This window comes from Balaenoptera acutorostrata, chromosome 10 (assembly GCF_949987535.1).
Source record: "Balaenoptera acutorostrata chromosome 10, mBalAcu1.1, whole genome shotgun sequence".
In the NCBI taxonomy this organism is placed as follows: Eukaryota; Metazoa; Chordata; class Mammalia; order Artiodactyla; family Balaenopteridae; genus Balaenoptera; species Balaenoptera acutorostrata.
In genome coordinates, this window is record NC_080073.1 from 62,257,574 (window position 1) to 62,282,792 (window position 25,219).

The window sequence follows — 25,219 nt, forward strand, 5'->3', positions numbered from 1 at the left end:
ATCAATCCAGCAAAGAACACTCTACACCCACAGGCCATTTTTTCTAACTATAAACATCTGTATATTTTAGATTAATAGTTTAAACACATTCTTTGGCAGTCTTCAACTCAGCTTACATAACCTTCGGGTACACCCATGAGTTGATTAGTAATTTAAGGCCTGAGAAAAGCAAAGTTTCAGAGGGAAATATACTGAGACATGAATGGGTTTAATATGCAAGTGCACTAGCTAAAGGGCATAATTAAAACGACATTGCTCCTTTAAATCTACATAATTATGTCCCAAAGACATTCTCATTAGTAGCTTTTACTTTGCCACTAAACCAGAAAGGGGCTCAGGGCTACACAGCTGGGAAATAAATATAAAATAAAGAAGTTAAGGCATATACAAGTCAAATAAAATACCTGCACAAGTCAATTACTGAACTTTCCTTTTTTAAGTGATATATAAAATCCACCAGTCAACCAACAATGCTGGCAAGTCCACAACAAAATACACTACCATCATACCGCAGATGACCTTATGTTCCAAATTTCAGAGGAAAAAAATAAACAGAAAAATTTAATAAACTATTTTTAATATTAGAGAGAGAGAGCTGCTTTTTCTGACACTTAACTCAACTGGAAATCTCTCCTAACCAGCACTTTCTTTACTGCACAGTGGTAACTGATGTTCCTAACAACCAGCCTGCAGCAGGTCCAAATCCTGAAGTTCATTCTAAATCATTAAAAAGAAGATGAGATTATGTTCAGTATACTTTCGGTAGTGAGTGTAGTTTATAACATTCACATTACTTTAAGATTAGTAATATATCTAAGGTATATAGGGCAACAGTCAATCAAGAGACTGGTCAATTTCAAGTCAGACATTCACAGGGGCCATACTGAGCAACTCTTATATTATGGTCAACAATACATAGGGGGAAAAAAATCACTCCTATCAAAATCTGGGGCATGAAACTCTACGGGGTATTCAGAGAACTTTTGTCCAAGGGCTTGAAGGAATTTTAAATTGCTTTTAGAGAAAATACTGGCCTAAACAGTGGCCCTTCTTCCCCTGCTCTATTGACAATGATCAAATCTTCTGAGACAAGAGCTGGAAAAGCAATTAGGAGGCTGCTGCGATAATCCAAGGGAGAGATGGTGATGGCGTGGACCAGCGTTTGGCGGCAGGGGTGGTAAGAAGTGATGTACTTCAAGGCTGAACCGAAAGGATTTGCTGAGAGGGTAGGTACGAGAGAAAGAGTCAAAGACTGTACATCAAGGTTTCTGATCTGAGCAACTTAAAGAATGAAACTGCCATTACCTGAGATGGAAAAGGCTGTAGGAGGAGTTGATCTGGGGCAGGCTGGTGGACCAGGGGCTCACTTTTGGAGACTTCAAGTTTGAGATGTTTTAAATATTATCAAGTTTGTATGATCTAGAATGTAGATCCTAAGTAGGCACTTGGCTATCAGGGTCTAGAGCTCAGGCAATAGACTAGGCTGGAGAGATACATTAGAAGCCTTAAAAAAGGGATGAGTTCACCTAGGGATTCAGTATAGATTTAAAAAAAATAAAATAAAACTATGCTGTGTCCTAGGGCACTAAACTATTGCAAATGAGTAATACTGCCTTGGAGATGCTGAATGTCTATGGCATCTATGTTGTCCAGGATCGAGCCCATCAAGTATCCCATGAACTCTTCTGAACCAGTTCTTTAAATTCTGATCAAAGGGTAAATTCATCTTTGCCGCAACTGAAGAAAGATGGTTATTGTGACATCAATCAGGTGGGACCCTGAGCCTAGCAGGTCCTCAGATACGATTTTGAGGAAGGCACAACTTGCTGCAAGTAAGATGTATGGGCAAGGCCAAGGAAGGGGTCAACCCAAATCCTTGACGTGTGCCACCCAAATTCAAATATCCAAATATGTGTGACAAACATGAAAAATCTGAGAGGCACTGATCTAAACCACCTGTGGATCACGTCAAGGCCTAAAAGGTATCTTAAGTGACTACCTAGAAGTTAGCCTTTTGGCGCTCGTTAGAAAACTGAACTCTGCACAGATCTCGTCTCAGCACTCACCGCCAACTTTCTTTGGACACCTGACATTCTGGGGGAAAATCCAAACACACATATCAAGCAACCACTCAGTTAGATTTTCTAATCTCTCTTCCTGGATTAAGACCACCAGACAGCAGTCAAGCCAGCCTGGTACTTCTCCACATCCAGCAAGAATACCATCACTGAGACCTAACAACAGGCACTCAGCTTTTACAAGGTTCAGTGTAAGATTCATCCACTGGAGGAGTGGATCTGTGTCTTTAGCCAAACCATGGTGTAAAGGATCCTCCATTATGTTACCAACAGCCTTTATATAAATATTTCATGAGTCATGAAACACTCATGCGTCCCAACGCTACGTGTACAAATCCCATCACCTTTCAAGGTTGGTTCAATTCAAATATCAGTTTCCCCACGGAGCCCTCTCTGAGTACCCTGGGTGGGTGCAACATCTCACTCTTGAGCTTGCCCTCACGTTGTACTTATCACTTCCTACCTCACATTAAATGAGCACTAAAGGGAGGACATTTTATTGATTACCTTCTATACATTAGACACTAATAATAAGCAGTTCACTAAGAGTATTATCATTTAATTCCATTATGATCCTTATTTGAGGGACAAGAAAACTTAAGTTCGGAGACGCTGACTTATCCAAGTCACACAGCTAATAATCAGCAGATGGGGCCTGAGCTCTGGTCTGATTCCAAAGTCTACACTGTCCCTATCAGACTATACTTCCTTTGAAACAAGCTGAACTACTCTGTTCGAGAGGCTAGTGTTTTATTTATTAAGGTATGTGAAAGATTTCCAACTATCCAATAAATGTTACTCAAATTTAAACCGGAAAAAAAAAAAAACACCATGGTCCCCACCCCTCAAAAAGCTTATAACTAATTAGAAGGTAATTCAATAGTTGTATTATAATAAGATAAAAGTTCTATCAGTCTGGTACAGACTATTCCTTGAGGCCATGAGTCACGTCTTATACATATTTTTTCCCTCACAGTCCTTAAGCATTGGTATATATTGAGTTTAAATACTATGAATATGTAAGCTCTTCTAGTCTAAAAAAATTAGATTTCTTTCCAAAAATGAGGATCATGGGATTTTCTTCACCCCTCTGCTAAATTTAGGGCTCAGTAATTAAGCCACCTGGTGTTCGGAAATGCCTATTCCTCTGTTTCTTTCAATATTCTGCCTTTCTTTTTCGTCTTTCTAAATGAAGAGGACAATTCCATCAGTGCAGATCTAGTGTTTGTGGTATGGCCTATCCAGCAGACAGAAAGATCCTGTAAACCTTGGACCTTTCACTTACTAGGAAACTCATTGAGCTTCAGGGTGTCTCTTTGCAAAATTCAGATAATAATAATGCCCACTTCACATGAATTCCTGATGACTAAATAAGAATATTTTCATAATGTGCCAGGCACACTGCAGGACTCAACAAATGCTAGCATTCGCTATTTTAACAAATTATTCCAAATGGCTTATCCATGCCAGTGGGTAGCAAGTTTACTCTAAATCTGTCAACTTTTCTAAGAGCCATTTAAAATAGTAAATATTTCTAAGGAAAAGAATAACATTTTTTTTTAACTTCATATGCCTCTGTATCTCTTGTTGATAGCTGTTTTTTCCCTTCACTGTCGATAAACCCAACAAACAGTATAGAAAATGTTCTCCTTTAGGGTTTGGTTTCTCTTTATAAAGAGAAAACACCACAAGCCACTCACTCTGGCACTCAGGGTCCACTTGTCTAAGGAAAAGCCACCTTATAAGCAACAGTGAGAAGAGCAAGTCATCTGGCTGGAGGGGTTCCCTGAAACAATGATAACTTGTTCCTGATTAATTATACCTTTTAAATGAAAAGCAGGTCTTTATTACTACAGCTAAATTCAAATATGAAGGGAGAGGGGGGAAAAAAAAAGTAACACATCTGGGAACGTGTAATGAGGAAAACTAATAGCTTGACCTACTAAGACCATTTTCAACCAATGAATACATAGTGAGGAAAGACTATGTATACAGCTTTCTCTCCCTGCCACAAGGGTGGGAAGAGGATACAAGCTTTAAGATAAGGTTTCTACTACTTAGACACTTAAAATCTAGTTGACGTTAAAAGGGGTATTGAGGGGGGTAGTCACTGCTGGCTCAGATATTTAGGAAAAGGCTAACACAGGGGCTGGGCCTCAGATGATCAGTAGGAATGATTTTTTGGCTCCAACCAACAGTGGCTTAAACGAAATCTAATTCATCCCCAGTGGTACTGAAATTAATTCCATCTAGCTGCCATTGATTATTCAGAATTCTCTCCCTCATCCGAAAGTACAATCTCTCCCTCTTCTCTAGGCAGTAAACTTATCCACCCTACAGGCAGATTTAAACTATTTTTTAAAAAATCACATAAAGTTTTATGAATGACCTTGAATGTGAACATCTAAATTTAACAAAAGTATAGCTTTTAAAACAATATTTACATGTAAATCATCGTGCCATGGACTCCACTAGAAGGAGTTCTCATTACTGGCTGAAATGAAACATAATACAGTTGTAAACAGAGATTTAAATGGCTGACCACAGCCTTATTCAAATTGCATCCTTTGTGTAAAAGGCCTCAAGGTGCAATCAATAAGTTAATAATTAAAATACATAAAACTGCAGCAGATAATATTCACCATAAAATTATGTTAAAATAATGTTTAAGAGTTGACTTATCAGAACGAGCTCATTATTAAGACAGATTTTTTTGTACTAGTCCTAAAGGTCTATAAATTGGAAAACAACAGTAAGAGATGGAAAATGCCTTAGAGAAGGTACTTTTTGGAAAGCATTTTGGTTCTAAGTCTCTGCAGTAAGAATTTAGAAACTGCAGAAATATCTGCCTGAATTTATATGTGGCCAAGGCAACACTTTGAAAGGGATAAAGAAGCAGGAAGAGGGGACAGGAAGTAGCTGTGTTATGACATCCTCGAAATTCCAGGGATCAAGCTAAAGTGTTTCTGTAGTAACATTATCACTAAAGAATGAGGACACCCAGACCTCAAAGCAAGGAGGAGAGTCAAGGTGTTCACAGTGTGTTAACACCAGTCACACCAGGAAGCAAGAGGAAAGGGCAAGCAAAGCACAGGTAACATTAGGAAAAAAGAGAAACCACGCCCACCTGTAAAGACAGAAAGAATGGGACAAATCCTGGAAAAGCAGGAGAAATATTTTATGATCTCTTCTTTAATTACCTTGAATGAAATCATTTTTGTTAGCGAATATTATATTCAAATACGCTGATAAAATGACCATGTCCTAGATTTATGTTTTTCTAAATACATATTTTCCAGGGGAATTTTTAAGTGGTTTAAAACTAAAGGTAGAAATAAAAGCATAATTGTAGAATTTATCAACATACATTTTCTCCCCTCTGTCAGTAAAGAAACATCACATCGATGATAAAAGCTAAAAACATCGAAGTGGAAAGCATAACTCATCTTTAAGGGGGTTTAAAAGTATTGTCATATATCTAAATTTATACAAATAAAAATGTCTAATCCACACATTTCCAGTGAAATGTCAGTTTTACCAATCTGACTTTACCTTGACACACGCATTAACTGAACAACACTACTCATCACTACCAGCTAATGATGATGGTGTGTTGTTTCATAAATGTTTACTCTTTCTGACCAGTGCTTTGTTTTCCACTGCACTAAGTAAATCTACTAGGATAAAATACAATTTATTTGCAAGGCTTTTAATATTAGAAGGAAAGTATCTGAGATGAACTTTCATCGTGGCTTTTATTTTGAAAGACTATGGGAAATAGGCTGTATTTATACAAAGACCTTCTCACTAAAAACTGCCCAAGGAAGGAGCAAAAAAGACAGCTGGGCAGAGAGAACGCTAGATTCTTTGCATGGTGATGATAGTGCCAACCTGCCAGGGGCAGGGCTAGGACTTCAGTGCCTAGGGACTGCTATGTACTTTTTTGAGTTCCGTGTGAAAATTCAGAGGTGCGGGTGGCATTTTGCAATCTATCTGCAGGGCTGACAAAGTGTAAGGGACAGTCAGTCTTATTCAATGCAAAGGAAAAAGAGAAACAAAAGTTTGCAAAAAAAGACCTTTTTAGGTGCAAAGGTGTGAAGAAAAATGAAAGGATACAGTAGCTAAAAGAATTAATTCAGCCCCAAACCCACAGACCATACTGTAGACAACAATCATTTCTCTTTGGAGTATCTTTCTGTTAGGGAACTGTTGACTGAAACCACCCACCTTGGCCAGGCACGATGATAACCACTTGCCTGAGTTGTCTCACAACAGGAGGTCCCGATAGAGAACATGGTGTTGCCACCGAAAAGTAACTGGGAGAATTCGGGAGGGGCCAAAAAGAGGAGGGAGGAGATTGCTAACCTCCCAGAAACCCTCACACCAAAATCCATCTTGGCTGAGAGATGCACGAGCCATCAGCAAGGACCCTGAGTCAGACCAAATATGGGCCAAGTAAGATGACTGGCCAGAGACAACCCGGAAACTAACCCCATTACCATAAAACCTGAGACTGTGAGTCATGTGGCAGAGCAGTTCTCCTGGGTTCCCCTACCCTGCTGCTCTCTGCCCGGGTGCCCCTTCCCCATAATCTCTTGCTTTGTCAGCACGTGTGTCTCCTCAGACAATTCATTTCTGAGTGTTAGACAAGAGCCCACCTCAGGCCTTGGAAGGGGTTCCCTTTCCTGCAACATTTCCAGTGGGGATAAAAAGATAGGCAGCAATTCTTCTGAGATTCTAGTAGGAAAATCACCTTTCTCCCTCTCAAGGTTTAGGACCTGGACTAAATCACGGGATCCTCAGGGCTAGGTGTGATGAAGCCTTGTTTACTCATCCTACTAGGCTACTGGGATCAAAGGGCTGAGGGCAAGAGAGTCTGCCCCAATCAGTCCCAGAGTGATCATGAAGCTTGGTACCTCCTTTTAAACCATCACCCTCCAAAACAAAGGGTGTGGCACTGCTTCCCTGGCTGAAACCCAAGATTCACGGAACTTACTGCAGGCTGGGTGTGTGACCGTCCTCTCCCAGGCTCGCCCAGGCCTCCATCCCTAAGGGCACCCCATTGTCTCCTGCTGGCCTTTCCTCAAGCCCTGACTTTCTGGTTGGCACTGGCTGCACTGCAGCTCAGCTCACAGAGATCCACATCACCACAGCCAAGGCTCTAAGATCCAGGGTCTGGATTTCTGGGTGAATGTGGACAGTTTTCCTTGACTCAAGTTTTCTTCATTGTAAAGTGGTGAGGACTGACGTTTGCTCATTCAGATCCCACTAAGATATAAATAACCATGCCAAACACAGAGCTCTTATGCAAAACTCAAGTTGTGGGTAAAATGTCACGTTTTGTTTAAACCTTCCCTGACTACTATTCAAAACTCTATTCCCTATGGGAATTCTCTGCGGGGTTAAGACTGCACTTCCAATGCAGGGGGCGTGGGTTCGATCCCTGGTCAGGGAACTAAGATCCCGCATGCCGCAGAGTGCAAAGAAAACAAAAAAAGAAGCCCTACATTCCCTGTCTTCTCCCTGTAAAATTTTCTCCATAGCATTTATCACCAACTAATACATAATTTACTTCTTTGTTTATTGTATCTCCCCTCACCAGAATATAAACTCCAGAGGGTTGATATTTTTGTTTGTTTTGTTCACTGCTGTACCTCTGGTAATCTAGAAGAGGTTCTGGGACAAGTAGGTACTCAATAAATATTTGTTAAATGGAAAAATAAAACAGTCTTAACACAGGTTGGCTTGGGCAGATCTGGGATAGTACAAAAGAAAATGGCAAGATTATCCTAAGGCTCCTAAGTCAAAAAAGCAATCTACTTCTTAGACACCTCATCAACATCACTCTCACCATTCAGATTTTTTAACCTGAGCATCCGATGCCTCATTCTTCTCTGAATCTATATTCTCACTTAAACCGGTGCTTCCCTTAAAAGATGGCGTTCTTGCCGGTCCAAAACATGGACCATGCAGACCTCTCCTTGAGTAAACATCCCTCTGTTCCTTACCTGGTTAGGATTCCTACTCTTCTCACTGAGCTGCATACAACAACTGCACCATTAAAGCTCAACCATCCTCTGGATCCCCACAACCCTGGGAACTCACAGTCTCTTACTATAAAGAGAAATGTATGTTGTTACAGGGGCAATATAGCTATCTGGTTATTTTTAAAATAAAATGAAATCCTACTTTATCAAGAAGTAAACTAACTGGAAAGATGGTGCCAAGTAATTTTTTTTTTAAGCAAAAACAAGAAAAAAATAAATCAAGAAAGATTTATAGGAACACGATGGGTGATAAAGACACAGTGGGTTGTTGAAGAAAGCCAAGTGTACATTCTTCTCCACATTTCGAGCCCTCGAGATTCCTAACTTTAATAAAACTTCTGGAGAAAAAAATCCCCTAGCATCCGAAGTCTGACCCATTTTGGAGTTTACACATACCCAATTTATCTGTAGTCAATTTACTACCAGAACAGACTCTGTGAAACCTTAAATTAGTACCTTCTCATTGTCATTTTTTCCTAAGAGCACTGCACATATTAACAACAAAAATTTAGCCTACCTTTTAAAATGTTGGGTAAAATGCCATTTAAATACAACATAATCCATAAGGTATCACTGAGAAGACAACAGTTATAAATGAATGATTAAAGTTGAAGTCTTCTACCTTTTATCTCATTTTCATAATTTAAGAATTGAAAGCATTTGGAGTAGAACAGCAAAAGCAGTTTATTACTAAAGCTACTTTTCACCAGAATAGTGTTGGGAGGAAGGGATAATAACACCCATTTTATTCTAATGATAGATTTAACACAATACATAATTTAATTGAACATTTGACTAGCTAGCCTCTTGACAATTCTTGAAAGCAAATCCAGCCTGTTCAAGTCAATGTTTAAATATTAATTCTTATACTGTGTTATCTAGAATTCGTATTCCAAATGCAATGGAAAGCATGGAGATAAGAGTTAAACCCTTAACATGCATACATCTTTATTATACATTAAAATACTGAGAAGAGAGAATATAACAGAAATTTCATCGAATAAAACTTTAAAAAATACATTCTAGAGACTTGGTAACTGCTAAGGGTACCTTTAAATTGCTACTCAAGATCAACAGTGACAAAGATTAGACTACTTTTACTAGAAACTACTTTTTATTACATTCCAATTACTTTCCTAGGATATAGCTAATGTGAATATTCAAGCAAAACAAAATTTTCTTTGAAAGAAAAGCCAAAATCATAACCAATTAAACTAAAGTTTGTGTCCACAAGTTAACTTACAAATACATGGAGAAAACATATGAATGATTATAGACTAACCCATTTATCAATTTTTAAAAATTATTACTAACTAATAATGGCTTAGTACTTTATATATTACACAGTAGTTCATGCATATTCTTATTTCTTTGCGACATTTTAGTAGATGTTACTGTTGCCCCCTTTTTAATGATGATGTATGTGATTGCAGCTCTGGGGATTAGACACAGAACTGTAAACCTCTATTCTAAGCTGTGCCTTCTTTGGTTTACACGGCTGGTCAGACATGCCCACCTTCTACACAACACGCCTGTTCCTCCTGAGAGTGCTGGGGAAAGCACATGGTCTGGAATAAAACAGACCTGGGTTCTAATTCAGGTCTGCTCAAGTACCACCTCTGCCGCCTGGAGAAAAATCGTTAAACTCTCCATAAACGGAGGGTATTTATCTCGCAGTGTTGTTGTAAGATTAAACGAAATAAGGAACATGGAAAGGACTTAGTGACAGCATGCCTGTGTTGCCAGTTCCTAAACCTGCGTAAATGTTACCTTCTGCCCTGTCTGCTTCTGCTCGCCTGCCACAAGGATTGCTAGAGAAAGCAATGTAACAGTGCTGACTTAGCCGATACAAATTTATGGTCTAGCATGGTTTTCTCATCAGTAAGCGAGACCTAAATAATAAATAACACCCATCTCTTAGGATTGTTTTAAGAGGATGTGTGTAAAGTATTAATTATGGTTCCTGGCAAATGCGAGGCACTCAGTAAGTGGTCAAACTGGACTCATTCTGCAGCTTTTCAATCTCTGTATTTATCATAGGTGAACTCCTTTGCTTGTACAGGTCCGGAAGGTGTTATTCTACACTTTCTTCAATTTTCCTCAAGCCCTGACAGCACCAGATCCTTCTGCTAAGTGATCTCCCACTTCCTTTACGGGAAAGACGGGCAGTAGGCACGAGCCTCCCCAGCTCCACTTGCTTCCTTCTAACACTTCTTTATCAACTTAAAATCTCTCATAAAACCTGCAGGTCTCGGAAAAATATCCTCACTCAACTCCTTACACATCTCATTCCTTCATTCAACACATTTTATTGACTGTCTACAACCTTTCAGGCACCAAGCCAAATGCTGAGTGCACGGGGTAGGGGGAAAGGACAGACAGTCCCTGTTCTCAGGGAGCCTCAAAGGAGGGGATTCACACTATATAATAATCACACTATAAATATATGTTCACAAATGACCTTCCCATTGCCTCAGGCCTCACTCCTCACTCATCCCCAGCTCCTCCTGCATCTCCAGGAGCCCACTGCTCATGCCCACCCCACGTGAAGATAACCTCAGCCCACACAGGCGTCTGTTACAGCTAACAGTTCCATTTCTTGTCTGCCTGACTTCTTAGGCTTCTAGACACTCTATTTCTGTTGCCTCTATTTCCTCATCTGTCATTAAGACTAGGAAATCTGTCTGCTGTTCTGTACTTTTCTTAGACATAACTTCCTAAAAACACCATCTATACTAAGAGCAGCAAGAACATCTTACTTCTGAAAGCTGCCTCTTTCTTAGTGCCAGGACTCTAGACTATTCTCTCCTTCTCTCCAGTATTTCTGGTAATTCAGTTCTCACTTCAGGCTCCTCCATTTCTACCCCAAATGGCAGGTATTCCTCAAAGTTGAGCCTCTGCTCTCTACATTCCTCTACACTCTCCATCTGCCAGTTCATTTACCTGCAAAAGGCTTTTCTCTCAATTGTGTCTGAATGACTCTCAAATCCACATCCCCTCCACATTTCCTCTCACAGGACAGAGCCTTTCACACTCTGAGGGTTCCATAAAGAATCACAGAGGAAGGAAGGAACAGATAAGCCAACCAATCAACCAAGAAGAATTTCTTCTTGGACATCAATTCAAATTTACACATAAAACCAAACTCATGACCCATTTCTCTTGACTCTGATCCCAGACCTGTCAGCCCCGCCCACGACCTGTGCTCACAGAGCTCCCCACCACCTTCCTGTTACCTGTAGGCCAACGGCCCTCCGGCTGTCTGGCGAACTGTTCCCTGAACATTTCCTGAACCCACCTTCTCTATTTTGTCCTAATCTTACCACAAGAAGACCTAACCTGGTCTCTCCCTGTCTCAATGTTGCACACCACTTCCAGACTATCTTCTGAAAAAACAATTCTCCCCTGTTTAACACTCACTAGTGGCTTTCTCTTGACTAAAAACAAGGTTCATTTAAAGCAACTCTATTCTTGCACTAATCTCCCTCTTTCTCCTTTTTCTCTCTCATCTCCTTTCCTAAATTCTACAACACAAATAAACTATGATAGTATTTTGTAAACATTTTTAAGTAGGGAAATCCTCCTTTTAAGTGAAATGTTATACAGACTCCGAACATATACAAGTAAACAAAGGTACAAATACACTTGTTAAAGTGGGGACAGAAATCAAACACCTCAGTCTCCCCTGTAAACTTCTGCCCCCTTTGCTCTGGAACCTAAGAGTTCCCAAGAACAGCCTGAAATACACTCCATTAGTCTAAATCCTTTGAACGTTTCCTGAAACAAACTATTGGGCTGGCCAAAAAGTTCGTTTGGGTTTTTCCATAAGATGTTACAGAAAAACCCGAATGAACTTTTTGTCCAACCCAACATCTCTGCTGGAATTTGGTCCCCAGTTCCCTTCTTTCCCCCTAACCTTCCTCTCCAGTCTAGGTTACATGAAGCCTTAATAAGCCAGCACAGATTCTATTCTACCAGTGGAAACTTTACTGATTACTCTGCATCAAGCGAACCTCTCCTTCCTTGGAAGTCCTAGAATAAGAAGAGCTAGTGCTTACTACATGTGAGAATCTGTGCTAAGTCTGTACCGAATCCTCACTACATCAATCAAATGTATATAGGGATATATCTATATATCCACAGATGTATACATAATTACTGTCCACCTTCTACAGATGAGGACACATACCAGGTAATTTGCCGAAGTGTGTATACAGTGGAACTAAACATGAACTCAGTCTGACTCCAAGTCTGTACTCTATATTAGTTCTTTCCGACCTTTTTCATATAAGCACATATAAAATGATATTTGTAAAGCCCTCTAGAGTAAATGGAAGAAGCTACTCACAGTTGAAGGCAACTAACACTGGGTACCCCAGGCCCAGCCTAGCTCCCTGAAGGGCCCACGGGGTCACCATCGAGTGTACTGGAAATTCAGCAGCAGGGCACCAGCCGAGGAACTCTGCTGCACGTATTCATTTAGTACTGACTAGTACCTGACATGCAGTGGGGCTTCAAATATAGCCTGACATGCAGTGTAGGCTATTGATAAAGAACAACATTACACTCAAATCGCAACAGAAACAGGCAGGAGAACAAACAGCTGAAGATTTTCAATGCCTCTATTTTGATAAGCTAATGGCCACTTAGATTTCTATGAGGGCAACATCTAAAAGATGGTTCTCAACCTTCAGTGTATGTCAATTTCACCTGGAGATTTGGGAAACCACGAACTATGGACCTGCCCCAGAGTCTTATTCTGAGAGTCAGCATTTCTGACAAATCCCCAGATGGTGCTGAAGCTGATATTGCTGGTCAGGGTCCTGGGAGAACCACAGGTCTTAAAAAGAAAAACTCAGTGATAAATATGCTTCACATACGCACACACTGCCAGCTAAATACTTAATCCTTTGGTAGTCCACTTTTAATGACATCGGTCTGCTCTAAGTCACGATGTGAGCTGGATTCTGGGACAAAAAATAAGCGTTTTCACAGTGCTAAACATTGCCTGACCCAATTATAACAACACGTAGTAGACCTCGGGTACACCCTCACCAGGGACAGGAACTCAGCTACATCACACATACATGATCTATGGTGCGCTTAACGTCCAGAAGAGTCAGGTCAAAGCAATTCAGACAACAGCTCTATGAGCAATCTGATTAAGAGGACAATGTGTTTTGAATTTATGAGAAGAATTATATAGCTCAATTTAACTCTTAATAAAGCTAGTGGCTGAAGGGATTTAATATCCAAGTTCCAACTGAAAGAATATTTTAGTGCTATGTTTCTTCATGCTTTCAACAGAGGTTTGATTAATTTTATCTCTTGCAAATAGGGTGAGGCTTTTTCTCAGGTAGACTGGCATGTAAATTATAATTACAACTAAGAAAAACTTGCATAAAACTGTACTATGATTCATTAAATATATTTTATTTGCATAAAGCACAGGTGCATTTATTTCAGGAATCTCAGAAATTATTTAAAGAATAAGACATTCAAAGCTTTGAATACCTCTTGTAGAATCATTCACAAATCCAAAGAATCCTATCTGATGCCTAAGGGCAATTTTCAGATGTCCCCAACCCCCACTGAAAAAGCTTTATTATTAAATTTTTAATATATCATAAATATTCACACTCAATACAATTAAATCTAAGATTAAAATCCTATATTATGAAGCTAATATTTTGGGAGTAAAGTATACCCTAAAGCAGTTAGTTTGCTACAAGATCATTCATAACAACAGAATGTTCTCTGGAAATGGTTGATGTTTTAATACTAGAATCCCTTACCCTCTAGTACAATATGCACCCAAATAAAAATGGTACCCAAATATACTGACAGGTCAGGTCCACAAAGAAGTCTGAAAGCAGAGATTGAAAAATAACAACCACCAAAAATCACAACAACCCCCGAACCAGCTGACAAAAATAAAGACTTGGTTATAGATCAATGGAACAGGATAGAAAGCCCTGAGATAAACCCACACACCTATCATCAACTAATCTATGACAAAGGAGGCAAGGATATACAATGGAGAAAAGACAGCCTTTTCAACAAGTGGCGCTCGGAAAACTGGACAGCTACATGTAAAAGAATGAAATTAGAACACTCCCTAACACCATACACAAAAATAAACTCAAAATGGATTAAAGACCTAAATGTAAGACTGGACACTATAAAACTCTTAGAGGAAAACATAGGAAGAACACTCTTTGACATAAATCACAGCAAGATCTTTTCTGACCCACCTCTTAGAGTAATGGAAATAAAAACAAAAATAAACAAATGGGACCTAATGAAACTTAAAAGCTTTTGCACAGCAAAGGAAACTATAAACAAGATGAAAAGACAACCCTCAGAATGGGAGTAAATATTTGCAAAGTAATCAACGGACAAAGGATTAACCTCCAAAATATATAAACAGCTCATGCAGCTCAATATTAAAAAAACAAACAACCCAATCTAAAAATGGGCAGAAGACTTAAATAGACATTTCTCCAAAGAAGACATACAGATGGCCAAGAGGCACATGAAAAGATGCTCAATATCACTAATTATTAGAGAAATGCAAATCAAAACTACAACAAGGTACACCTCACACCAGTTAGAATAGGCATCATCAGAAAATCTACAAACAACAACTGATGGAGAGGGTGTGGAGAAAAGGGAACCCTCTTGCACTGCTGATGGGAATGTAAATTGATACAGCCACTAGGGAGAACAGTATGGAGGTTCCTTAAAAAACTAAAAATAGAACTAACATACCACCCAGCAATCCCACTACTGGGCATATACCCAGAGAAAACCATAATTCAAAAAGACACATGCACCCTAATATTCACTGCAGCACTATTTACAAGAGCCAGGTCATGGAAGCAACCTAAATGCCCATGGACAGACGAATGGATAAAGAAGATGTGGTACATATATACAATGGAATATTACTCAGCCACAGAAAGGAATGAAATTGGGTCATTTGTAGAGATGTGGATGGACCTAGAAACTGTTATACAGAGTAAAGTAAGTCAGAAAGAGAAAAACAAATATCAAATATTAACACATATATGTGGAATCTAGAAAAATGGTACAGATGAACCGGTTTGCAAGGCAGAAATAGACACACGTGTAGAGAACAAACGTATGGACACCAAGGGGGCAAAGTGGGTTGGGGGGGATGAATTAGGAGATTGGGATCCACCATCACTTCCTTCAAACCCTGATTCGAGACTGATCTTCACCAAACCTCCTCCAGCATGGTCCCCTCTAATACCTTCCCATCTCCACATCACCTCACTGACACTCTCATTTTCACCATCGTGTTGTGTAATTGTGTTCTGGTTACTTCTATTTCTCAACTTACCCTATTACCAAATAGATTAAAATCTTAAAGCAAAAGGTTTTTAAAAAATCAGTGTTGGGGCTTCCCTGGTGGCGCAGTGGTTGAGAATCTGCCTGCCAATGCAGGGGACACGGGTTCGAGCCCTGGTCTGGGAAGATCCCACATGCCACGGAGCAACTGGGCCCGTGAGCCACAATTGCTGAGCCTGTGTGTCTGGAGCCTGTGCTCCGCAACGAGAGGCCGCGATAGTGAGGGACCCGCACACGGCGATGAAGAGTGGTCCCCGCTTGCCACAACTAGAGAAAGCCCTCGCACAGAAATGAAGACCCAACACAGCCATAAATAAATAAAATAAAATAAATAATAATAATAATAAAAAATTAAAAAAAAAAAAAAGATATCCTTTAAAAAAAAAAAAAAAAAATCAGTGTTGGCCCATATAATCTAAAATCCATATTTAAAGAAGCCAAATTCATTTGAACCAAGTGGTATTGCAAGTGGAAACCTTGTCCATACTATTTTCTTTCTGTCAGTAAACTTTCATAGCATCTCAGATTGATTATACAATTTTAGTGAATATTCAAAGATATTAAATTATGTATCTTTAAAATTATAGTTATCAATGACGCTACATAGCTAGCTGGTCCAAGTTGGCAGTCATTTATCTAGCAAGACCACTTCCTACTGGCTACTAATCCTTCTATTCTTAGTAATTACATTAAAGAAAAAAAAGCCTACATCTGCAGAATCATCTCTGCCACAAGTACACTTTCACAGTTCAGTTCCCACCACCTACAAGATGGGCTACACTCGCTCATCCAAGGTCCCCCTCCACACGGAATTCCCTTCTTTCTCTGGAGAACTCCCTAACTTCACCCAGCAAATATAACCTCCTCACTGACACACTCCGCAACTCTTCTCTCAGTCAGCTCCCTCCTCTGTTCTGCTATAGAATCCCATGACCACCTCTATCCCACAATTATCTTACTGAATTTGTATGTTTGTATTTATCTGTTTTTTTCCAGGAGACTGTAAAGTCCTCATAAATAAGGGCTGTGTCTTTTACTACAGTGCGTCTAGAACAGCACCCGTCCATGGTCAACACTCAATGCAAGTCTGCTGAGTGATGGACACAAATTAGGTGGAATATGTATGTTCGTCTACACACACACACACGCACACATTTCTTTGTATTTTTAATAAAAATTACAACTTGACTAATTAGTAACTGAGTATATACGGTATTTCTGGACATTGAGTAGTAATAACTGGTTACCACTTCTTATATAGTTGTATATTTTTCCAACCTATATTCTGATTTAGAAAAATAGATGGAGGAGAACAAATTTGGCTAAAATACTAAAACGACTATTAATATTTTATAACTTGTTAGAAATATACCTCTATCTAAAAAGAAACAAAAAGGATTTATTTTCTCATACTGAAAACCACTTTTTCAATCTTTGGCAGAATTTACCATGTGTCCAGCAAACATCTAAGAGCTGCCAGGTCTTGTGCTAAGTCCTCGAGATCCAAAGTGGAAAAATCAGAGTCCCTGCATTCAAGTCACTCAGAATCCACTCTTAAGGCACACATGCAAACATAAATACTATAATTTGATAAGTTATAAAGATGACATGTACAAAATTCAATGAAGGTAGATCAATATAGGCATTTTATTCCTAATATAGCAGAAAAAAATGAAAACTGCAATTAATGAACAACGAACTAAGTGTCACACAATAAACTAGAAGCCCTATCCTCTGCTATGATAAACTTTAAGGGCTCTTAACCTTTTTATGTCATGGACTCCTGGGCAAGCCAATGATGAGAAGTCCCTTTTAATCTATAAAATCAATAACTTCTATTGCAAATTTCAGGTTACACTAAAATTCTTGGTTTCATTCAGGTTCAAGTTCACTATAAATAGAATAACAAATAACTGTATAGTACTATGCTCTAATTTATGTAAAGGAATTTGGGGAAAATGGGCCAAGTTTTCTATGTATTTATTTTTATGGGGACTTACTATTTACTTCATTCAAAAACATTTATTGAGTTCCTACTATGAGTCAGGTATGTTCTAGGTGCTTGAACATGAAGCAGTGAACAAGAAAGACAAGATATCTGCTTCTCTATAGTTTTATTCTAATTGCAGGTGATAAACAAATAAACAATAAATAAATATGAGGTAGTGAGAAGTACCCAAAAATATAAGAGCATAACCTGGTAGCAAGTCACTAGGAGCCATATAAGGTGGCACTTCTACATGTTATTAACACCATCTACTGGCATGTGTATGCTAGTCTGAAAATAGTTTTAAAGGAACAGAAAAATAACCATTCCAAACTAACAACTCTGAATAAGCATTTTATAGACAGATGGCTACTTCTTACATACACAGAGGGACTTAGTACATCGAATTCCTAATAAACAATAACTAACAGTGAGCATCAGAACCTTCAGCTGCTTCCACAATCGCACTATTACTATTCAAAACTGACTATAAGAGGGAATTCCCTGGCAGTCCAGTGGTTAGGACTCTCACTGCCAAGGGCCCAGGTTCAATCCCTGGCTGGGGAACTAAGATCCCACATCCCACAAGCTGTGTATCACAGCCCCCCACCACACACAAAAACTGACTATAAGAGAAAACAAGAATTTGTAGATTATAATACAAAAATTGCTTAACCTTAATAAGGGGTATCTAGGAACATGCTACTTTAATACACTCTGGATGACAGTTACAAAAACTAATACATACAGTTTTAGATTATTTTACAATACAGACAACAAATTCCCCTCCAACATTAAGTAAAACCTTAGAGAGAAAACTATTCAAAGTTTTTTTAAAAACAAACAAACAACTAAATAAATGCCTGCAACAAACCAAGCAAGGAAGATGAGAGAAAGAGACAGTTACTGCTCAGGCAGTCAATTTACAAGGAACAAAGCTTAATTTTTGGAAAGGAGTTAGGTAGAAGAAATGTTCAGTTCTAGGCAGTGTAGCTGGGGAGAAGAGTTACAGCTCAAAAGTGCTGGAAGTACTGATTGCTTCCTGCTGCTTCGAAAAAAATGGTGAGGTACCCATAATTTTTGCTCAGATGCACAAAGCAATGTATCTCAAAGAAGTTAAAATGAGGGCATGAATGTAAAGAGAAAGAAATCAGACATATGGTCATCTGGGAAACCACAGTAAAGTTGTCCAGTTGACACTGACTAAATCACCTCAAAAATATCCTGCACTGTCAGGAAATAAGCTGTTCAACAGAAGTGAATGTGCCAAATCATTCCTGGGTTCAACATCAAGTCCTTTAATTAGAGCACTACAAAAAATGTCTAATATATCCTCTATAACCATTCTCTATAAATAGTATTTTAAGCAATCAATTTTCTACACCTCTAAAGAGTATTTTTAATTGTACGTACCATTTAACAAGTAGGTACAATTATTAAGTTGAAGAGAATATTTTCATAAAGAGATACTAAATTACATTTCATTGGAAAAATACGAAGATATAATTGAGAAAAATATGAATGTTTATTTACAAAAACAGACTCTGTAACAACAGAACACTAAACAGACAGTAAATCATAAGTGTACGTTAAAATCTTTTAGTCAAAATAATACATTTGCTGTAATCAATAATAAGCTAATGAAAATACAGACTGCTATGTATTATCTAGAAAGGTAAAAATTATTGATTTTCTTTTACAATAATTTTTGAAGAAAACTACTTTTACATTATAAAATAAAAACCCCATTTGAAAAAAATTTTTAAACACATAGGTTTAAAAATAACAAAATACTGATGACATTGATAGGAGGCCATCCCAGATACACACAAAAAAGGGCGGTCAGTGAAGAGACGCACAAGCCAAAGGCCTGGCACCCAGATCAAGCTTTCCCATATCTCACGCTCCTCTTTTCCCCGCTTAGTTACAGCACAAACCAAGCTAAAATGCTACCTCAACTTCTCTCTCTCTTCACTTCAAAACCACAGCTCATAAATACTTATCTACTGTGACAGTTAATTGTTTGACCATCAGGGTGCCCAGACCTCCAGTCAGACGTTATTTCAGGTGTGTCTGTGAGGGTGTTTCTAGACGAGGTTAACATCTGAATTGGTGGAGTGAGCAGAGCAGATGCCTCCCCCATTGGGGGTGTGGGGGGGTGTCTCATCCAATCCTCTGCAGGCCTGAATGGAACAAAAAGGCCAACCCTCCTGCGACTAAGAGGTTATTTCCTCCTGCCTGAGGGCCATGAGCTCAGACATGGATTTTTTCCTGCCTTCAGACTCAAACTGAAACACCGGCTCTTTCTTCCTGGGTCTCCAGCCTGCTGCTCACAGAGTTTGGTGATTCAGCCTCCATAATCACATGGGCCATTCCATACAATACATCTCTTTTTGTACACGTGTACACACACACACACACATATTCTATTGGTTCTGTTTGTCTGCAGAACCCTAACACACCTACCTACTTAATACATCATATTCTTAATGAAAAGGTCAAAAAACATTTTCAAGTAATAACATATAATGATGTCAGTGACAGAGCAAGGTTCTCACATAGCTTGATGAGAGTCTAATTTAAAGCCTTTCCAGTCATTTCATAGCATGATAGCGTGCATCAAAACTTCAAAACCGTCTACAGTTTTTCACCAGGTAAACTGGTTCCCTGGTGAACATATACAGAGGACATAATCTGAACTATAATCAGATTTATGTGCTCAGGGTATTGGTTGCAATAACACTTATAACAGAGTCAAATAGACACAACCAAGGGTTCAATAATAGGGGAATGATTAAGTAAATTATATCACTTTCAAATGATGTGTTGTCATGCAACTAACACAAATGATATTTTCAAAAATGATTCAACAACCTGGGAAAATGATCATAATATAATGTTAATTTTTTAAATGGGAAAAAACAATGATATCTAGCTATCTAGACTAAAGAGAAAGACTAAAATGTTGACAGTAATTATTTATGAATGAGAAAATGACGGGAGAATTTTCTGTATTTTTCATACTTCTGATAATCAGAATATGTTACCTTTAAAATAAAAAGAAATATAACATTATCCAGAATTATTTGATTTATTATTATTTAATAAACATTATCCAAAATCATGTTTAAAGAAAACTCTATTCAATGATAAATTTCAGCTTCTACGGACAGTTATCAATGAAAACAGTTTTTAAAACAAATCTGTAAAAACTGCAAGAGCTTTTTATAATATATTATAAAAGAGGCTGAACTTTTTAAAAAAGTATAAAGCTAGAGACGTGTTATGGACTGAACTGTGTCCTAAAATTCATCTGTTGAGGCCCTAACTCCCAATGTGACTGTATTTGGAGATAGGGCATTTAAAGAGGTAATGAAGGTTAAATGAGGTTATAATGGTGGAACTCTAATCCAACAGGACTGGGGTCATTCTAAGAGGAGGAAGGGACACCAGAGAGGTGGACACACAGAGAAAAGGCCACGTGAGGACACAGCCAAGAAGGCAACTGCTGGAAGCCAGGAGAGAGGCTTCAGGAGAAACCAAATCCTCCCACACCTGGACCGTGTACTTCCAGCCTCCAGAGCTGTGAGGACATACATTTCTGTTGTCTAAGGCACCCGGTCTGTGGTATTTTGTTACGGCAGCCCGAGCAAACTGATACAAGACATAATAAAGGGTCATTATAAAATGTACTTGGTAAATATTCTTTGTCCTATAGTTTATCTTCCCTAAGAAGAAACAAACAAGAAATAAACAATAAAAAATGTGCTTCATCCCACAGTGCTAAGCCATAGAAGGGACGAGAAACCATAACGTTATTAGCTAGTCCTACTTAAGAGAAATAAGGAATAGGAGTGGGAATCTGAGAAGTATGAACAGATCTAAAGGCAGTTCTCAGGTTTACAGTGATAAACGTCTATCTAAAAATTCCCTGTGATGGGCTTCCCTGGTGGGACAGTGGTTGAGAATCTACCTGCCAGCGCAGGGGACGCAGGTTCAGGCCCTGGTCCGGGAGGATCCCACGTGCCGCGGAGTGGCTGGGCCTGTGTGCCACAGCTGCTGAGCCTGCGCTCTGGGGCCCAAGAGCCACAACCGCTGGGCCCGCATGCCACATCTACTGAGGGCCGCACGCCTAGAGCCCGTGCTGCGCAACAGGAGAAGCCACCACCATGAGAAGCCCGCGCACCACAACGAAGAGTAGCCCCCGCTCACCGCCACTGGAGAGGGCCCGCGTGCAGCAATCAAGACCCAATGCGGCCAAAAATAAATATATAAATAAATAAATTTATAAAAATAAATAAAAATTAAAATTCCCTGTGAAAGATTCCACATAACACAACAGAATGCATTCTAAACTGTTTTCACTTTATTTCTTCTCAATATTTCTCGGTCCTGAAAATAACATTACATGTGCACGTATGTATATATGTCTATACATATTACATACACACACACACACACACACACACACACACACACACTCCTACAGAAATACAACTCAGAACGCAATTTCAGTTATAACAACTACTGGCAGTTTACCTACCAAGAAGACGACTCTTCATTCAAGCATTATTTTACATCTTACATTGCTGTTTCAATCTTACCCTTTAAACTGAATCCACTTTCCCAATCTTTTGTTGAACAACTATTAAATTAATACGTGAGTTTCTTTTTACCTAAATGAAACTGTAGACACACTTACAGAATTTTCAACTACATTTCGGGGCATATTCAAAAAACAAACCTTTTAGTCTTCAGACCAAATTAGAATTTCAGTTTCTGCTCTGATTTTTCAAAATTACCTTGTCTGGATCCATCTTTCCTCTGATAAATTCCTGCTTCCAGAACTGCAATGCCTGTTCCAAGGTTAGGCCAATGCCCTTCAGGAAGAGGCCGTACTGCATGCGGCCCCCATGACGAAGATGGTGATTTTCCCGCAGGGCTTTATGTAGCTGACGCATGCAAGGTGGGAAGGATTTCGTAGAAAGCTACAAGGAAAAAGAGTGCTTTGTTATTTATCAGGTCCCCCACAATATTTGTTGCAAAAATCAATCTAATTTGCAAATCATAAATTCAGTTTAATTGGAATAAAAACAAAAAACCATAAGGAAGTTATTACTGTCTCACTGTGATTACAAATTCTTTTTCTTATTAATATTTTAATATTGATTACATGGCAAAATGATAATATTTTAGATATATTGCGTTGAATAAAACATATTATTAAAATTTATTTCACCTATTTCTTTTCTTTTTATAATTTTTAATTAAACGTTTTCTTTTGAGATAACTGTAGATTCCTATGCAGTTGCAAGAAATAATACAAAGAGATGTCATGTACCTGGTATCCCCCAAAGATAATATCCTGCAAATCTGTAGTATATTATTACAACCAAGATACTGACATTGATACAATACACTAGTCTTAGATTTTCTCAGTTACACTCACGTGTTCATTTCTGTGTACATGTGTATATAATTTTATGTAATTTTTTCACATGTGTAGGTTCATGCATCCCCCACCACAAGGATCCCTCATGTTTCCATTTTATAACCTCCCATCTTCTGTACCCTGCCCCCCGCCATTCCCTAACCCTTGGCAACCACTAATCGTTCTCCATCTCTATAATTTTGTCATTTCAAGAGTGTTATACAAATAGAATCCTATAGTTTGTTTCGAGAGTGGCTTTTTACTCAGCATTCCCACAAAATTCATCTAAGTTGTTGCAGGTATCAATAGCTCGTTTTTTTTTTTATGGCTGAGCAATAGTCCATGGTGTGGCTGTAACACCATTTGTCTAACCATTCACTCGTTGAAGGACATTTGGGTTGTATCCAGTTTGGGGCTATTTCAAACAAATGAGTGTACAGGTTTTCATGTAAACCTAAGATTTCATTTTCCTGGGATAAATGTTCAAAAGTACAATTGGTGAATCACAGATGAACTTTTAAAATAACCCCAATACAAAGTAAAACATAAAAATAAGAGAAATGGTTCTCAAAATGTGAATTCAAATAAATGTGTTCAAGAAATTAACAATTAAAAGAAAACCTTTTTTGAACTTCCCTGGTGGCACAGCGGTTAAGAATCTGCCTGCCAATGCAGGGGATATGGGTTCCAGCCCTGGTCTGGGAAGATCCCACATGCTGCGGAGCAACTAAGCCTGTGCGCCACAACTAATGAGCCTGTGCTCTAGAGCCTGAGAGCCACATCTGCTGAGCCCGCATGCCACAACTACTGAGTCCGCACGCTTAGAGCCTGTGCTCTGCAACAAGAGAAGCCACCGCAATGAGAAGCCCGCACACCGAAACAAAGAGTAGCCTCTGGGGCTTCCCTGGTGGCGCAGTGGTTGAGAATCTGCCTGCTAATGCAGGGCACACGGGTTCGAGCCCTGGTCTGGGAAGATCCCACATGCCGCGGAGCAACTGGGCCCGTGAGCCACAATTACTGAGCCTGCGCGTCTGGAGCCTGTGCTCCGCAACAAGAGAGGCTGCGATAGTGAGAGGCCCGCGCACCGCGATGAAGAGTGGCCCCCACTTGCCACAACTAGAGAAAGCCCTCGCACAGAAACGAAGACCCAATACAGCCATAAATAAATAAATAAAAATAATTTAAAAAAAAAAAAAAAGAGTAGCCTCTGCTCGCCGCAGCAACTAACCCCAATGCAGCCAAAAATAAATAAATAAATTTATTTATTTATTTATTTTTAAAAAAGGAAACCTTTTTCATCTATGGTCTCAACTGCGTTCTCCCTGACCTCCTCAAGCATCCTCCTCCCGAGACTTAACTCCCACCTCTCACGGGCTCCTCAGCAGGTTCAACTTTGCCCGTGAGCAGGGGCAGGTCTCACTTTGCTCCCGTGACTGACCAGGCAGCTTCTTCATCTTTCACAGTAACAACTTCTACTTGATTATAATTTTTCATAGGAAGATGACCTATTCATTCCAGACTCCAAAAGCTCAGGGTCTCCCCCTACTCACCATTATAACTCTTGTTTCCAAGCATTAAAACCTCACCTGTGTATTTTTAATTTATTTTAAGTAATTTGGTAATTGTGTAAGCAAAGATTAATTATGGCTGACTCAGTTTGCCTTTTTTGGGTAATGCAGAAATTCTACAATGCATTAAAGAGAAATTCTACAAAGTCAAAGTATAGTAAAGTGTGCGCCCTTTCATTCTCCTATGGAGCCCCAAAGTGAAGCTGAAATGAGCTGCTTACTAACCTGGTGGCAACACAAGATGGGAGCCTACCCTTAGTGTCATGGAATAAATTTTGTATCCTCCTCAAATTTAAATGCCAAGTCCTAAACCCGCGACCTCAGAATGTGGCTGTATTTAGAGCTGGGACCTGTAAGGAGGTAATCAAGGTTAAATGAGCTCATGGGAGTGGGGCCCTGGTCCAAGGTGACTGGGGCCCTTCTAAGCAGAGGAAGAGACACGGGGATGAGCAGCCACCTAGAAGCCAAGGAGAGAGGCCTCAGCAGAAACCAAACTTGCTGATACCTTCATCATGGAATTCTCGCCTCCAGAACTGTGAGAAAATAAGCTTCTGTTGTTTAAGGCACCCAGACTGTGGTATTTTGTTACAACAGCCCTAGCAAATGGATATATTTAGTATTTTCCATTTCTCCTTTACTAAATGTATATGGTATTTAAATATAAACAATAAACACTATTTAGCTGTCATCAGTTAAAAAGAATTCCCCCTTTGGAAAACTGACTAAATTCTGTT

General features: G+C 39.1%; 1 protein-coding gene across 3 annotated transcripts in view; it reads right to left on the minus strand.

The window, feature by feature from the left end:
- The window catches only part of PRIM2 (DNA primase subunit 2), a 288,500-nt gene that overhangs the window by 68,291 nt on the left and 194,990 nt on the right, over nt 1–25,219 (minus strand). For all 3 annotated transcript variants that reach the window (XM_007186973.2, XM_057555618.1, XM_057555619.1), the window contains one exon: nt 22,289–22,474. In XM_007186973.2, the coding sequence (XP_007187035.2) occupies nt 22,289–22,474 (186 nt within the window). The remainder of the gene's footprint in view (nt 1–22,288; nt 22,475–25,219) is intronic.